The 17,494-nt window shown below is 44.4% G+C and overlaps 1 protein-coding gene across 5 annotated transcripts in view; it reads left to right on the top strand.

The window, feature by feature from the left end:
* Positions 1-17,197, top strand: part of RIPOR2 (RHO family interacting cell polarization regulator 2) — a 68,931-nt gene extending 51,734 nt beyond the window's left edge. For all 5 annotated transcript variants that reach the window (XM_040055924.2, XM_040055896.2, XM_040055889.2 and 2 more), the window contains 10 exons: positions 469-1,152; positions 3,778-3,962; positions 5,738-5,906; positions 7,317-7,452; positions 8,376-8,537; positions 9,508-9,666; positions 10,711-10,913; positions 12,386-12,469; positions 14,372-14,462; positions 15,574-17,197. In XM_040055924.2, the coding sequence (XP_039911858.1) occupies positions 469-1,152; positions 3,778-3,962; positions 5,738-5,906; positions 7,317-7,452; positions 8,376-8,537; positions 9,508-9,666; positions 10,711-10,913; positions 12,386-12,469; positions 14,372-14,462; positions 15,574-15,674 (1,974 nt within the window). In that variant the 3' untranslated portion in view covers positions 15,675-17,197. The remainder of the gene's footprint in view (positions 1-468; positions 1,153-3,777; positions 3,963-5,737; positions 5,907-7,316; positions 7,453-8,375; positions 8,538-9,507; positions 9,667-10,710; positions 10,914-12,385; positions 12,470-14,371; positions 14,463-15,573) is intronic.
* The last annotated feature ends 297 nt before the right edge of the window (positions 17,198-17,494 follow it).

Here is a 17,494-nt window from a genome sequence, read left to right as displayed (position 1 = left end):
AACTTTTGGAGCAAACTGCGTTACATTTTACAGATTGCTACTTTAGAAGTCAGGAAATAGGTAGTACAGAAATCTGTAATGAGTGGGAAAATGCAGACAAGGTGGCTTACGTACAATCCCATTAAGAGGAGCCATTGTACAGGAACTCGAGCAGTGCACTGGAAATGCTGTTTGAGAGAATATAGTAGGGTGAGCAGCATTCATGTCCCTCTTCTGGAGATCACTTCCTAGAGCTCTCTGTTTAGCAGAGAGATGCTGAGCCCAGGTTTTCCAGCAGTTTTCATGCTGAAATTAAGGAGCTGTGCCAGATGAAAGTGGAAGTTTGATTTGAAATATTTTTTCCATCTCTCAAGACTTGAATGCTTCTTTAATCATTTTCCTTGCCTTTTTCTTTCCTGGGCACGTGCTGTATTTCTAGCCTCTTTCCAGTGCTGCATGAAAAACATTTTCTCCCTATTATCTTTTCAGTCGAATTTGCCAGATGATGTATTTGAAAATGGGACAGCGGCCACTGAGAAGCGGCCTCTCTCCTTCACTTTTGGTGACCTGCCTTACGAAGATGCCGTGACCCCTGCCAACTCAGCAGAGTCCTCATCTGCTCATGTCAGCTCCAGCCCTGACATCACTGCCACCCCCACCCAGCACCGAGCCCTTGAGTCCTCCCAGAGCTCAAGCCTGGACTGTAGCAGCAGCGACTCCCGCAGAGACTCTGTTGCTGAGCCAAAGGACCTGCCGTCCCACGGAGAGGTGGCCGAGAACAAGGACACCCCAAGGGCAGCTCCTGAAGTTTGCCAAAAAATCTCTGACGCTGGGAGCGATGGCGTCTTTGTAGAAGTGAGCGTCCCCGTGTCCCTCCTGCAGGACACGGATGAAGGTTCAGAACTGAAGCCTGTGGAGCTGGATACCTATGAGGGCAACATCACGAAGCAGCTGGTCAAAAGGCTTACATCAGCAGAGACACCCCTGACCCCAGAGAGGCTGCCGTGTGAGGGATCCATTAGTGGGGAATCAGAAGGATATAAGTCTTATCTTGATGGAAGCATTGAGGAAGCCTTGCAAGGGCTTCTCTTAGCTCTTGAGCCACATAAAGAGCAGTATAAAGAGTTTCAGGACCTGGATCAAGAAGTGATGCATCTAGATGACATCCTAAAAGTGAGTACGTTTTCAGAAAATACTGCCCTAAAGAAAATCTGAGCAGGTAGAATCTCCTGGCCTGCCTCGCAAACATCAGAGTAGGCTTTCTGGAGAATAGTAGAATTCCCCGGTAGCAGTAGATTTGCTCCTGCCTGGAGCATCCTTTCGCAATATTGCATTTTTAAACTTGTGTCAGCAATGTGGTTATCATAGCCTTGTGTCCTCAGGCAACAGATCTTTTATCAAAACCTGAGGGAAAGAGAAAAAGGTGCTATGACAGAAGGGTAATTAAATTACACCCTTCTCTGAACGCTTTGTGAATCACCACTTGCGAACCCATAGCTTTTGCCATACTGGAGTTCAAATATAGCCAAACTTTTACCTGTGAAATCTATGAGTCACATCCTCAGTGGGTGTACTTTAGCATACTACCCCTGAACTTCGTGGAGCTGTGCAAAACTACACTAGCTGAGGATCAGGCCTTGTAGCCGTAGAAGCTGAATTTTCCAAATTGCCAAAGGGATTTAGAAGCACGAGTATCGCTGAGGGCTGCTGTCCCCATGTCACCTGGGCCTCTTCCTTTTTCCCTCATCCACTTTCATAAAGAGAGACATCCTGTCGTTACATCAAGATGCAGAGAATAAGGTTAAAAATCGGAAGGGGTTTGCATGTGCGTTGTTAATATGTTTACTGCGGATCACTGTTACTTGTATCTCCCCCATGAATCACAACTCGTGACACGTTACTCCCCAAACAGTATTATATGGGAAATAATCATTTCAAATGCTTCATATTCATATGCAAGTTGGTCTGCTAGTCATTTAAGCCTCATCATTCAAAAACATGGCTGAGGAGGAAGCGGGGAATAATTTATTCTTCTGCATTATCTTTTTACAAAGAAACTTGGTTAACCTCCTTATTTCCATTGGTGTTTTCAGCTGCATGGTACTTTCCCAAGTTAAGTGCTTTTTTTGACAGCCTGCAGCCCCTGTTCCTTGCACTGTTTATTCCTAGAGAGGTGTGAGCAGGCAGAGGTACCATTACTATTATTTTCTTACTTGGTACAAAGAAGTCAACTATCCAAAGGGCAAAGAGGCAGTGGAGACTTTATTTAGGTTGCTTTGATCAGAAGTTACAGAGAGACATAGGATGGGGACAGAGAGGATGGACATGTGCAGACAGGATTCCTGCACACTCAAGATGGACGGCTCTTCCAGCTCTGTGGAAGTCTGGGTGTCACCTATGGATCAGCTGGCAGGCTGACACTCAGCATCACCAGCAACCATTCAGAAAGGGGCTGCATGGGCTCCTCATGCAGAAAGGTTGGGTTGGAATCCAGCTGTGGCTGAAGAAACCTCTCTTGGCCATATTAGCTGAGCAGAGAATATGACCCACATGTTTGTGTTTGCTTGAAGAAGCTGCACTTCCCAGCCCTGAAGGAAATGGAAGCTGAAACCATTGGTGCCTCACAAGAGGCAGGATACAGCACTCATCCTTATCACAGATGTGTTGGGAGGTGTGTTTGATCAGCTAATGACTGTACAGTCAGTTTAAGGACTCAAACATCCTAAGTGCAAATGTATGACCGTTAGTATTGTGCGCAAACAAATTGCAAATAGAACTCCAACTCCCTTCAGCTCAAGAGCAGCTGGTGCTGAATCTCAACTCCTCGGAGGCCAACGCATTTTTCTGTGAGCTGAGACAAAGTCATGGCTCCTGCTTGGGACTGGAGGATGTGGCTTCTGTAATGGCATCAGTGGCTCACACCTGTTTCTGATCAAATAATCACATGGAGTGCAAGATGTTGAAGTCATTGCACCAGCAATGGAGATGATCCTTCAAGTTACATTTGATTCTTCAGGATGATCCTGGAAGCAATTCTGTGGCCGCTTGTGGATGAATTGCCACATGGGGCCAGGGTCTTTGGTACTTCCTACAGCAACAGCAAGGTTTCCTTTGTGTTTCTTCCCCGCAGTGAGGTGGGATGGTTTCTCCTCTCTCTAGCACTGTTAATTTCTAAGTTACAATACTGCCATTCTCTGTCACCTAGGAATCTGATGCCTTATTGATTTTTCCTTGATAATCCATTTGGCTTCAAAGGCCACAAAACTCCTCTCATTCCTTTAATAAAAGTGTGGCTATGGGACCAAATTCATTCCTGGCTAAGGTCTGCTAAGAGATATGTCTGGGATAAATCAGGTAGTGCCACTGGATATGTATAAATTGGCTTCTGTAGCTAGAACAGCAATTAAGGAATGTGCCTTCCCCTTTCAACTTCCATTGCATTAATTCTCGTCGTTCCTTTTGGAAAACGCCGAGAGCTGTGAAACTTGGATTCAAGAAGTACTTCTCATTTCTATAAAACACGTTGAATTTTGCTTTTGAGGGTTTTCCTTTGGGGAAGAGAGTGGGTAGCATGAGGAGGGGAGGAGGAGTGAAAGGCTTTTTCCCAGTTCTCAGGCTTTGATTGTATATGCTATGAATATGAAGGCTTGAAATGAAACACCCAATAAAATGAAGTTTTAAAAATAAAATGAAGAATTTGAAGTTTTAAGCTTTATCTTTCTTTTTTTTTTTTTTTTTTTTATCTTTCTTGTAGTAGCTAATATCTGGGGTTTTCATTGGTTCATTCTGCCTTTGCAGTGCAAGCCAGCAGTAAGCCGAAGCAGGTCCTCCAGTTTAAGTCTAACAGTTGAAAGTGCTTTAGAAAGCTTTGATTTCCTGAACACCTCTGACTTTGATGATGAGGATGGTGGTGGTGTGGAGGTTTGTAATGGTGGAGGAGGTGCAGACTCAGTATTTTCAGATACTGAGATTGAGAAGAATAGGTAAGTTTGTAGTACCTGCCAGCTGCGCTTACGCCAAACTGACACCCTGGCTCTTTGTCACTAACAGGGGATCCTGGTGCACAATTTATTCAAGGAAGACTGACTAATCCTTGATGGGTTTTAGGGTCAGAGTGCTCCCCGTGGCTGCTGCACACAAAATCTTTAGTTTCCAGGACCATTTTTCCTCCCTCTGTTCAAATATATGCAATCTGTCCTCCAAAGGAGAAGGGTAAATTAAATTAAGCTGACATCAATACTGGCAGAGCCTCTTCCTTGACATAGGTTTGGACCTGGCTTTCCTTGGATGTAATTACTAATTCCTCTGTGGTTTTTCCCCCCTCCCTTTGTCTTTTCTCTCTAGCCGAATGAGTCTTTGCAGTGGATTAAGCTTGTCAGTAACAATAACACAGGGCCAGATTTAAGCAGCATGATGTAGGTTGCCTTTGGAATGTAAGAGTGATGACTGGTACTCTGTTCATGGCCCTGCGTGTTACCTGCCCTTCTTTCATCATTTTTGGTCTTTCTGAGCAAAACAAAAAGCGGAAAAAAAAAAAAAAAAAGAGAAAACAAAAAAGCTGTGGTGTTGTGCCGTGGCCTGCCATTGTTGTGTGACTTTTAAGATGCTGTGCTTCAATCATTAGATTTTAAAAGCATGTTTGCATCCTTTGAGCTGACACGATGCCCAGCAGGCACGTAAGCGGCACTAGAGCTGGAAAAAAAGAAAGGAACACCGTTCCCTCCCTGCCTGCATTTTTCAACCAGGGAGCTACACTACTCACAGCTTGCTTAGAGCAACTGGAGTGCAACAAGCAACGACCATGCAGTTCCCATCATCTCATGTCCTCATTCCAGAATAAGACTTGGTGGGAAAAAAAAAAAATTTGGGAAATTGTGTTGCTTGCTAAACTGGCACTCTGACCTCAGTCCAGTCTGTGCCGATTTAAGGATCTAGCTTCAACCAGTTAAAATAGAAATTAAAATTTCTTTTTCCCCCCTCTGGCTCATCCCCAGACAGTGCAGATTCCCACTTCCATTTTTAGACGTGGAAGTGTGTGACTCAGTGTAAAGATTGCAAGTGTTGAAACTTCTGAACTTGCAGCCAAACACACTTGCCATCTGGGGGACTGACCTCAGGCTTTGCATTTAAACACAGGGAGGGTCATTTGTACAGTGAGACAATATTGGAAATAATTATTTAAAACACAGTGAGACTAGCTCTACACTCTTGCAGAAACAATTGGCAGAGTAAGCTGTACGCATCGTGGCTAAAGCTACACATGAAAATGTCATGTCTTTTACTTCGGCATTGGTTTTCCTTTCCTTCTGCAATGGCCCTTACATTTGGCAGCAGAAGGGCTCTGGAAGCACAGAGCTGTTCTTAGCAGCTCAGTGCTTGGGAAGGTACAAATTGTCATGGTGCTTAATCCAGAGCAACTGGGCAGGTGATTCATCACAGAAGGGAGAAAGTTGTCATCACCAAGGGACAGTAACCGTGGGGTAACTAAGCCTGCTGTTGAGGGCATCACATCACTCAAGGCAAGCCAGTCATGGCACAGGTCTGTCCCCTAGCTGGGTACGTCCCTCCCGTACGCAGCCAGGGCAGCGCTGCTCCTGTGTGATGTGATGCGCTCCTCCCCGGGTTTGTGCGTGCTTTCAGCTCTTCTGCCGTGCTCTTTGCTCATGCGGTGGTGTGGGGGTTTGTGTGTGTGTGTGTGTGTGCTGCTGCTGCAGCTGCCGGCCCTGCACTGACCTCCTCCTCCCTCCCTCCTCCCCAGTTACAGGACGGAGCACCCAGAAGCCAGAGGCCACCTGAGTGAAGCTCTCACCGAGGACACGGGCGTGGGCACCAGCGTGGCTGGCAGCCCTCTGCCCCTGACCACAGGCAACGACAGCCTCGATATAACCATAGTTAAGCACCTGCAGTACTGCACCCAGCTCATTCAGGTACCGGGCCCACCTCGTTTGGGGCATTTATCTTAGAATCCTTCCCGCCTGCAGCATGGGTACAAGCAGGCTGGCAAGGTCAGCGCTGCTCCTGCGAGGCAGTGGGAGCGCTGGGCTGGGACAGACGCCGTGCTGGGCTGGCATGGTGACACCCTCACCCCAGCCAGAAGTGCCTCCGTCGTTTCCATCCTGGCCCATTTCAGAGCAGACTTGATATGTGAACTATGGGGCCGAGGGGCAGGGCAGTGGGGGACAGGGGCATCCCCTGCTCTGGGTTACAAACCCCTGCTGGCTTTGCTAGGGGGTCCTCACTGGAGTCAGTTCCCAATTAAAGCAGCCCTGTCTTCAGAGGTAAAACCCTGTCTCCACTGTTTAACTGAGCCCCAGGTGAGCTTGCAGCATTCAAGAGCAGGGACGAATTTTTGCACGAGGCAGAGAGATTCTGTCTGCAAAAGGCTCAGTGAAGGCAGCATGAGACAGCCTCCCTGGGACATCAGAATTATCACTTCATGCTCACAACTCGAGAGTTTTTTCTGTAGGTTTTTTTCAGAGCCCGTGCACAGCAAATGCAAATTTAAACAACCAGTAAGTGAGGTCACCAGGGTTTTCCTAACAAATCAAAACAGGCTGCAACTTCCTCTTCACAATTATTTTGCTCTTCTATCTTAGATGTAATTAGCTTCATTTTCCCAAAGGCTCATTGAAGCAATAGAGCGTGAGCCTGATTCCAGCACCCTTAGTGCTGAGCTGGAAACTCTGCTGACTCACAATCATGAGAAAAAGGGAGTTCTTTTGGTTTCAATACAAGAGTACACAGTAAATATGCAGCTGAGTGAGGTGAACCTGAACCATCTCCACACACAGAGCAGATTTGATACAAGCATTATTTATGTAGACTGCTGAAGAAGATGCAGATATCTGCAGTAGGGAGTATTAGCAAGGATTAATTAACTAATAAAATTAATAAAGGTACCTAAGTAATTGATCAAAGCTGAAATGGAGTGGAGAAAGGGCTACTTGTGGACAACTTTAGGGTTGTCCTAAAGTCTGCAGCCTATGTTGCGTGAAAGACTAGTATTCTTGCCTGGGTGATGGGTTTCTTTAGCTTTGTGGAGGGTATAAATCAGAAATTACTTATGCAAATGGCTGCTTGGATACTCAGGCATCTGGATCTGAATGTAGATATTGAAGATATAAGCAATGATGCATATCAACTAGGACCAAAAAATATCCCAAAGACAAAAAATTTTTTTACGTTAAAGAGATCCTGTGGTTCCAGGCAATGAATTTGGCATTGCATATCGGGTATTTTGGAGGGGTTGTTTTTTGTTTGTTTGTTTGTTTTCCTGAGGCTGGGTTTCTTTTTTGTTCAATGACTCCTTTTTGTCTCTTCCCATTTGTCTTCACCAGCAAATTGTGTTCTCCAGTAAAACACCTTTTGTGACAAGAGACCTCCTGGACAAGCTGTCCAGGCAGATCCTCGTGATGGAGAATATTGCAGAGATCAGCACTGAGAACTTGGGAAACATCACCTCTCTTACTGATGGTAAGAAACAGCTTAGGGGCTTGCCTTCTGACAAGGATTTGCCTGGGCATGTGTGTCTGCTGGAATAATCACTGTGCAGAGCTCTCCAGCAGTGCAGGAGATGCCGCTGTAGGAAGGGCTGGCTCAGGTCACCAGCAGGTGCAGCAGTCAACACAGCCAGGCAGTGTCACCTACATCTGTCCTCACACTGGTATCCAGAATTTTGCAAGTGAGAAGAGAAAGGACAGCTTATCCAGCAGAAGATGGACAAATGGCATTGGTATTATGGGGTGGGGATACTTTCACCTCTGAAGACCCAAATTATTCTTCCACCTTTCTTTCCCGAGGAAAGGCAGGGTTTGCATTACAATATCAGAGGCATAATACAACTTCTTGAACATTTTCATTTTTAGTCACCTCTGTAGAGAACTTCTTAGTTATTTGTCTTTTTGCATCTATTTTAATACTTGGAAGAGTTTGACAAACACATAGTTTGTCAACCCTCATGTACACTCTGGCAGAATTGGTAAATACTACAAGGTGTATTTACTATATCAGAAAATTGAGGCAAAAGTTCAGTGACTTACTTGAAGCCATAGAGCAGTGCCAAACTTGTGCAGACCATTTGTGATGTTCCCCTAGTATTTTGTGCTATTTAAAAAGAAGAGACATCAATGCCAAGAACTGGATCAGGAGCAAATTTTCTCACATTACCATGGGAAACAGAATAAACATTTTACAAACCTGGGGTGAGCCCATGGCCATACTCTGTGAAGGTAATGGCTCAGGGAGACCCAGCAAAAGGTAACTCTTTATCAGTGAGATAGGGTGAGATTTTCTCCGTTCTTACCTTCTTTTGTTTAAGGAAGGTAATTTCCTCCATTCTTACCTTCTTTGATGCTTCCAGCATGGCTTTGTTTCATCATTCATCTTGTCTTCCCCAGCAATTCCAGACTTCCACAAGAAGCTGTCACTGCTGGCTTTCTGGATGAAGTGTACTGGCCCTTCAGGAGTGTATCACACCTCTGCAGACAAGATGATGAAGCAGTTGGATATCAATTTTGCTGCCACTGTGAATGAGGAGTGTCCAGGACTTGCAGAAACAGGTACAAACTGCTGCAAAAAATGTGTTAGCCCTCAAAACAGAGAATAGTTGTGTACTGAGCTTTGTTTTCCAACCCCTTGGAGATCTGTTTGGCCACAGTTCCAAGATCTCATTTGAAAACTAATGCTGCAACTCTTGAAACAGTTTTGGCCCCAAATAATGGAAAAAAAAAAAAATAGAGGTGAGGTTAGCAGAAAAGAAAATACTGTTTTAAGGTTTATGAGCTAACCAGAAAGAAAGTTTTTTCACAAATAGAGATTTGTAGGTGATTCACTGAATCAGGAATCCTTGCACTTGATTTTGTGTATCTATATAATGCCCACACCCCATTACAGCGCACTGGGATGAAATTATTCCACATTCAAGTGAATTTGTCTGAGCACAGGTTCTTATCTTGCATGGGATGTACCACACCTCAAACTCCAGCTATACTGACTAGCTCTCCCTTGGACAGAATGGGGATGGAGGCTGATTTGCCCGGGTGTGGCCACCTGCACTGTGGACGCCTCCACAGGGCATTGTTCTCCTTCCTGCTCCATGCTACAGCTCTCACAGACAGTGCCTCAGGCTAGTTTTCTGCATGCCACACTAATGCAGGAACATTAAAAAAATAGCAAAGCCAAATCCTGCCTCTGTGTGCGTCTCCCCTGCCTCAGTGGCACTGTGGGGGTGTAACAGGCAGTGCATGTGGAGAGGGGTTTACGATTCAGGATATTGTTTAGGTAGAAATGATGCTGTACTGATTGCACAGGAAGCTGCACTAGCCATCTGTAAACTGGCAGAGGTTCATCCTTACAAAGATATTCTCTGGTAACGAGACCAATGTTTCGACGTTCCCAATGTTTACAAACACCGGGAAGTACCTGGCCTTGCAGATGCGGTTCTTTCTTTCTGGTTTTGAAGTGGATGTGCAATTTTGCCTGCAGCTTTTGCTCTCACTAACCTGTCCCTTTGTCCATGGCTGCCTGCAGTCTTCAGGATCCTGGTGTCTCAGATCCTGGACCGGACGGAGCCTGTCCTCTACTCCAGCATGTCCTCTGAGACCATCACTGTCTTTCAGTATTACAACTACTTTGCCAGCCACAGTGTCAATGACCTTGGAAGCTATTTGCTACAGCTTGCAAAAGAAGGTAGGGTATATAAATTCTCCTGCCTAGTTAGGGGGTACATCCCTGTCCTTCTGAGCTCAACACAAAGCAGTTCAGCCCTGAGGCTGGTTTTACAAAAGGAGGAGAGAAAAAAGACAAAGAAGTGTCCTGGCTATTAAGTAAATGCACCTGAACTGTTATCTGTGTCAAGGGAAAGGAGCTGATGCAGACAGACCCTCAGTCATTTCTATATCCAGATTCAAATGGGAAAAAACTTGTATTGAAAGCATTGTTTTTCAGGAAATGTCTGATGGTGGTGGGCTGAGCCCAAGGTCTGGGAAGCTTTCTGTGCCCACAGCTTGGATGATGTCTTGGTCTTTCACCATCCATTATGGAGACACCTTCTGAAGTGCTGAGCAATTCTCAGGAGCCAAGGGATCAATCACAGCACCTTAAAGTTTTGCAGGCTCTGCCACCAAGAGCTAAAGAGAGAAGCAGACGCTGCACAAAGTGTGCTGGACTGCAATCCCTCGCAAGCCAAGTTGTATTCTCTATTTGAGAGAGAGTTTGAGGAACCTTGCCTACTTTTCCTTTTTATTTGGGCATACTAGCCGTTGCTCAAAAGCCTGGAGCAAAATGGCATTTCAACTCACCTCTGAAACATATTAGCCCTAGCTCCTGTTGGCAGACATCAATCTGTCCAGGAAAAGCTCTCACAAAGATGCTCTGGAAGTCAATACACTGGCAAGGATATTTGGTTTCAATTGTTAGAATGAGAATTTACATCTTCCAGCAGAAAGAAATTTGACAGGTGGGCTTTTTATCTCTGGGTATGCCTAAGTGCTGCACTATCCCACGGCCCATCTACTCATCTCCTCACTTGAAGAAGGTCTGAGAAACTGGCCCAGCTTTAAGCCCACAAAATTCCCCATGCAGACACACTGCCATGCTGCAGTTGCTCAGATGGGGATATTTTCATATCCTCAGTGTGTGTAGTATTACTCAAAGATTGCTATGAGGAAAGGATCAATCCAAAATACTGTGAGCATAAAGTCGGTAACACAGATCTTTTTCTTGCACTTCTAGCATCTGTGGTTCAGGTGCTGCAGTCAGTGAAAGATGGAAAACTGCAGCAAAATGTGTCCAAGATAAACTCCAATAACCTTCCACCACAGCAGGAAGTTTTAAGAGCTTTGGCTTTACTTCTCAATGAAAATAGAAACGAAGTCAGTGAGACTGTGGCATCACTTCTGACAGCAACTGCAGAAAACAGGCACTTCAGGGAGAAGGTAAGTGGCAGAAAACCACTTGACCACGTGACAGACCTGTGTCATCACGACATTTTTCTACCTGTATGTCTCAAGTACCTGTGCATATAAAATAACTGATCCAAGCTTGATTCAAACTGATCCAGAGGGATATCCTGTCTAATTTTTCTGCACGTGTGCAGTTCTGTTTCTGTCTTTATGCCAGTCTGCTTCTACCTGTTATTCTGCTAAACAGGTACTAAGCAGAACTGCAAATACTTACTGAGTGCTGTGCTCTCCAGCTATCTTCCACACTTCAGCATTTCTGCTGCCCTGTCTCAGACTAGGCTTCAGTCCAAGGCTTCCAGGTAACAGCCCCCAGCATCACCAACACACAGAGCTGCAGGTCTCAGGGTCTGAGGTTTTTTTTCCCAAAGGAGTCTGCCATCGATGGGACTTCCCACTGTTTCCAGAGGGGGCAGACTGCCTTGGGCAAACACAGCTCAGCTGTGAGAACGAAGATTTGAGTCTATCTCTGTTACCAAATGCAACAAGCAGGGCCAGGTTAAACAGAAATTAAATAGAGGGCAGAAGGAAGAGTAAGAAGAAATTAGGGGTTGGCTCCTACCCTTTCATGGCAGACATTTCCCTACTATCCTTCTTGTTCTCTGTCAGGAAAGAGCAAAAGAAAAGGCAGCTGGAAGAGGAAGAATGGCAGAAGGAAGGCAAAGAGAAGAGAAAAAGGAGCTCAGTGTTTGCTTCTCTTGTCCATCAGTCCAGTCCCCTCTTTGCTTGCCCTCCCACTTCATCTTCCATTTTTGCAGCCTCTTGGCATTTCATACCATGCTTCTCCATCCCCATCTTCCTGGAGGCAGCATCTCAGGGAAAACATAACCTTCTCCTGGAACAGGCAAGCGTAGCTGATACCTGGTCTGCTGCCTGCAGGAAGGACCACAAAGTGGCTTCTGTGAGGGTATCATGCAGCCTTATGCTGCAGATGAGTTCACTGTACAGCTGAGTGCTGCTGAGATTTGCTGCTCGGTAGTAGCTACTAATTTCTAGGGTCGAGCAGTAAACTGGTCTAGCAGCTCATGCTAACATTGTAATCATTATTTTAAGTCTCCCTGGGGTCTATACTACCTAATTCATTATTATCCCTACACTAAAGAGACTGTCTCAAGGACCACTTCTTGACATATTTAGATTCCAAGGCCCATTCAAAGCTTCCTGGTGATGTATGGTGAGAGGCCTTCAAAGGTGCCAGCCTGTGCATCTCACTTTAATGTGAACTTCTCCTCACCAAAAGCTGGCCTGAGACTGCTGATCTACGACTACTGGTCTGGCCTGGATGTGCTGTAGGGGATTATCCCACCCTGTAGCATCCCACATGCTCACTGTCAGGGAGGCAGGCTGCAATTGCTCTCCCTTTACCAGGATGGCAATACCTCCGTGCTCCACCCTTCTCCATGGAGGCACAGATGTTTTCATTGCTATTCTTCTTGATCTGTTTTCAGGCCTTGATTTATTACTGTGAAGCACTAACCCAGCCCAACCTCCAGCTACAGAAAGCAGCTTGCTTGGCTCTAAGATACCTCAAGGTAAGAGACAAGGAATACAATGTGGTGCTTGGCTTTGCTTTATAGAAAGGACATCTGATAGGTACAAACAACAAAATAGAAATTGTAATAACAGCAGCAGTAGTGGTTTTGTTTTGTGTTGCTGTGCTCCATCCTTTTTCAGATAAAGGGAATGGTTTAGAACCTTCCAAACAACAAACACCTGGGCTCTGTGACCTTGGCAAAGTTTTATCTTTTGTGTATCATCTTTTCCTCCCTCTCATGTTGACTTCAGGAGGCTCAGTTCCACATCACAGAGAAAAAAAAGTTCATCTCAGTCAGTAAAGTACTGACTGAGAACAATAAAAAAATGCTTTCCCAGGATAAAATTAGCTCTAATGCATGTGGGCTGCAGTAGCAGAAAAGAGAGATCACAGCTTGTTTTGTGACAAATACCTGGTACATCTGGGGACTACAGCTTCAGCTAGCATCTGGTACCATCTTTGCCCTCTGGCCTATGACAGGATGGGGAAATGCACTTCTGTTTTGGTTGTATAGAGCCATGGGAGGCAGCAGCCACCCGAGCCTGGCGCTACAGAACACTGGGGCAAAAAATGTTCCATGAGACAGATGCACTTTGCACTGACTATTTCTCCCTCTAATCTGTCCCCTGGAATGCAGCTCTAAACTGTAACTTCATCCCAGTCACAACTGGTGCAATCCAATACATAAACCAGTATTGTTTAAATATGAAACAAACTTTCCTTAGATGAGAAGATAGCAGGCATCCCTGAGAGGCCATGGTGAGGGGCATTACATCTCTGCTGCATGCAGGGTGCAGTGGAGCTTTTGATTGCTCTGGAAAACTCAAACTAGGAACCAGTGGTGGGAACTGGAGCTAGACAAGTTTAACTTGAGAAGTGTGGCTCTGGTGAGTCTTGAATACTGAGAATGGGTGGGGAAAAAAGCTACTGAGGAAAAGTATCATCATTTGGGAACTTCAAAGAAAAAGCAGAAGCTGGAAGTTATTACTTCAGAGATGGAAATGCTACAATGGATAGTGGCTGTGCATGGGGTAACCCAAGGGCAGTTTAATCCACGTCATTTTTACAAGGTCCCACTGAACCTGAGGGGTTTTCCAGATTGCAGCAAGCTCTGTGTTGCTGTGGCCCCATCACTCACAAGCATTCAAGCTGTAGTCACCAGTATGCAGCCAGGGCAGCCTTACCCCGAGTCACACACCGGCGAGCACACTGAAGACAAGCTGGTGACACTGAATGCCCTGGTAGCAAAGCCCTCATTCGGAGCTTGTAGACCAGACCTTGTGCCCCTTGGATCAACAGGGCTCATACAGATCCTGACTCTGTGGCTCAGTGCCTCTCCCAGGTGTCACACTGGGGTAGTACCTGCCCTTTCTTTCACTCATCTCATACTTGTAGTATTAAATAGCCAGCCAGAGATACTCTAACAGCTGCTCTCCCCAAAGACCTGACATTTTTGTATCACAGGATTATTCCATACTTTCTTCCCAAAACTAGAAGAGACAAGGCAGAAGCCTGCAAATATTGGTGAGCATGGGCTTGACATGCTTTATAGGAAATCCATTTGCTAGACCCCTGTCTCCTGTTCATTTCCCTACTGTACCCTTACCATGGCACTTTATGGCCTTGATCCACAGCCCATCACCTGTCCTACAGCTGGTCTGCCAGATTTATGTATGTAGTGCGTAGGGTGGGAAAATTAGAAAGGATCCACACCAGCAGCAGCAAACATACCTCCTCCAAACTCTTCCCCTCAGGGAAGCCCCATTCCTCCTCTCTTCACCAAAGCCCTTCGCTTGGAGTGGGAAGGGCAGTGAAGAGGATGGTTGTTTCCATGCAAGGTTGTGGAAAAACCCCGGAGTGTACTGTGTGGTGCTAATGTAGTACTTTTTGCACTTCCCAGGCTACCGAGAGCATAAAAATGCTGGTCACGCTCTGCCAGTCTGACAATGAAGAGATCAGAAAAGTGGCATCTGAAACCCTGCTCTCCCTTGGTGAGTTGCCTGGTTTAGAGCAGTATTTTATTTTTTTACAGAGCAGCATGTAAGACACCTGAGTTATGTAAATGTGAGACTGTAAATTGAAACAAAACTTTACAGAGTGACTTGTTTAAGTCAGAAAATACAAATTCTTAAAAATCATTCATTTTGAAAATGAGCCTAAAAGAGAGAAATTGGAATTGTGTGAGTCTGGAGGAGGAAGTAGTAAAAGGAAGGATAGCAAAGGAGAAGTTAAGAAACAGAAATAATTGAGAATTAATCTGTACAGTTTCTGGGCACCAGTACTTCAATGGCACATAAAAATTGTGTTTTTCTGGCCTTTTGGTTAGGCATGATTTTCTACTCCATGGGGGAAGTGATTTCAATTATGCAAACCCTTCAAATATGCTCTCTTCCGTTCACCACTGCAGCAGGAATGCAGTCTGCTGCTGGACATATTATTGCTCAGGTTATAAAACAACTACCCCAGGGACACTTTTGAAAACTCTAATTGTTCTGCCATTCTTCTAGACAACATAGAGACCATTTTTGGTTCCTAAAGGCCAGTTCAACACATTAGGCTTTTCATGAAAGTGCATATAGATGGTAGTAGCTAAGGAAAAAGGGTTTGAAAGACAATTAAATCTAGCAAACATACTGCTTCCTCTTTTTCAGCAGTATAGAAGTAACAATGTGGATAGACTCAGTTCTTTAAAGTGCCAGGAAGTGGGAGGTGGATAAACCTTATATTTTCCAAGGTTGAAATGGATAAACATCATTAACCTTAAGTACATCACAGCAACAGCTGAGACCTTGACAAGAACAATAGGTCATTCAATACAAGTGTGCAGATACTGTCACCTCATCATACAAGCTACTTCTGCTCCTGTTTGGCTTTAGATGTAACCAAGCAAGTTACATGGGGAAAAAAAAAAAATAATAATTTGAACATTCAGAGCATGTTTAACTTTTCCAAATAATTTCTGAATTTGTTTCAAACAAGATAAATTTTAAGGAGTAGAAGTGACTGGCCAATCAGTGCTTTCTAGCAGCAGAGAATCCAGTATTTTAAATGTTCTTGGGCAATGACAAAATACATTATTATGCTTTATCATTTTGCATTCAGGTGAAGATGGGAGACTGGCATATGAACAGCTGGACAAATTTCCCCGAGAATTTGTTAAAGTTGGAAGTCGCCGTGGAACTGAAGCCGCCACAGCTTTTTAGATGGAAAAGAACCTGCTAATATTTAACAGGCTTTAAAGTAGGATGGAGCTGCAGTTCAGTGTGGGGAACAGAAGGAAGACTTTAAAGAATCCTATGCGAATGTTCCAAAATGTAGCAATTTACAGACTTCTTAAAGAAAAGCAAAATCTAAAATCCAGCTGAAGGTTTCCTATTGGCTCCTTGTTGCAGCTCATGATGGAACAGTTGGATGCAGAGGAACAATACTTTCTTGGCTGGTTCTAAACAAATAATGTAATTGCAGTTATTCAGCCTCAACAGACTTCTGTGAGGTTTTTAGAATTTGGCATCTCCATATATTTTCCTATTATATTTACTTCCTTGAAGTTTTCGTGAAAGCTTGAATCGTGTGATACTGTATCTAACAAGGACAATCAGGAGGCCACCTGAGCAGGCACGCAAAGAAGTTCTCCCTTGAATCCCCAATGAAGTATCTGCTGCCAAGCAGTGTCCCCAGCAACCCTTCAGTGGCAGGAAACGCTGCTCAGCCTTCTCAGTTTGGTCTTGGCAATGAAATACAGGGAAAGTTCTACAAGATTTCCTTGGAGAAACAGCATGATGTAAACCCCAGGAGGTGTCACTTCGGTGACTCATTCTAAATGCCTCCACTGGTCTTTTATTTCCCTCTCTTGCCCTCCAGCAACAAACCATCATTAATCCAGTGATATGTGAGGGGGAATCAAACAATCATGCAGGTTTCTGAAAACTAAATGAAAAGGTACACTGCATTTATTTATTCTGAAAAGGAGTGAATACCGCTAATTGCACGAGTCCCCAAAATCATTTTGCCCCACAAGTTGCAAGCAGGATTGGATTTCATACATTCTAATTAGTGGAGCATAGTTTCTGTAGAATGATTTCAATATAAAGAACAGAACAAACTCAAGTGGACCTCGGAGGCAGTAACAGAGGGGGAAGTGAATGCACCTCCCCTCCCCGCACTGCAAGGCTGAAAGAGTGAGTGCTCCAAACTGTTGATTACAAGCCTTAAGTTAAGAGAGGAGGTGAATAGAATTTAACAGAAGAGTGTTCCTGTACTGTGTTCATTATGCATGAAATGCTATTTAGATGTCAATTGAAGTATCCAAATTTGCATAGACAGCATAGAAAACATGGCAAACAATTCACATCAAAAGGAAACCTTGTGAGCCAAACACTTTGGCAGGCAGGGGTCATTTGTTTTGTTTTTTCTACTGTGAATGTTACAAGAATGTACATATCTGTATATTTATAAATATATATATTCTTCCTTTAATTAAAGAAGTACATTTTGTACAGTGCAAAATGCTTTCTTGGTTACTGAGGGATACAAACTTTTAGCAGAAGGTGAAATAGCCATGTTATGGTTTTTATACTACAGCTGTCCCATCAGTTGAATTCTTTCAAGGTGTCTTTTTGTATCTACTTTTTTTTAATTTTTTTTCTTTTAGTTTGTGGCATTTGTACTCACCATATTTCCTATCACATTTAAGTTATAATAAAGATTATTTTTTAATTACTAAGCACATCAGTCCATATGTATAGTCACTCTTTCCATCAGCAGCCTCTTCACTATCAGGCTTATAGTTTAAGTTCAGAGCAAGGCAGTTTTGTGTATAATTCAAGATACTTAGCAAGAAAGGCTCCACAGGGACAACCAGAAAATGTGCTGGAGAGGCTCCAGGATTGTTACCAAACTTGCACTGATTATTCCTCCCTTCTGTGAAGACAGGCTCTCCTCAGACAGTAGACGTTCCTTCCATTCATTTTCCCTTTTCAAACAGGCTTACAGCACACACCCTGGGGAATGTAGAGCTGCCTCT

The sequence above is a fragment of the Hirundo rustica genome, chromosome 1 (genome assembly GCF_015227805.2).
Source record: "Hirundo rustica isolate bHirRus1 chromosome 1, bHirRus1.pri.v3, whole genome shotgun sequence".
NCBI lineage: Eukaryota > Metazoa > Chordata > Aves > Passeriformes > Hirundinidae > Hirundo > Hirundo rustica.
Note: the sequence above shows the minus strand (reverse complement) of the source record. Positions and strands in the feature narration are given on the sequence as shown.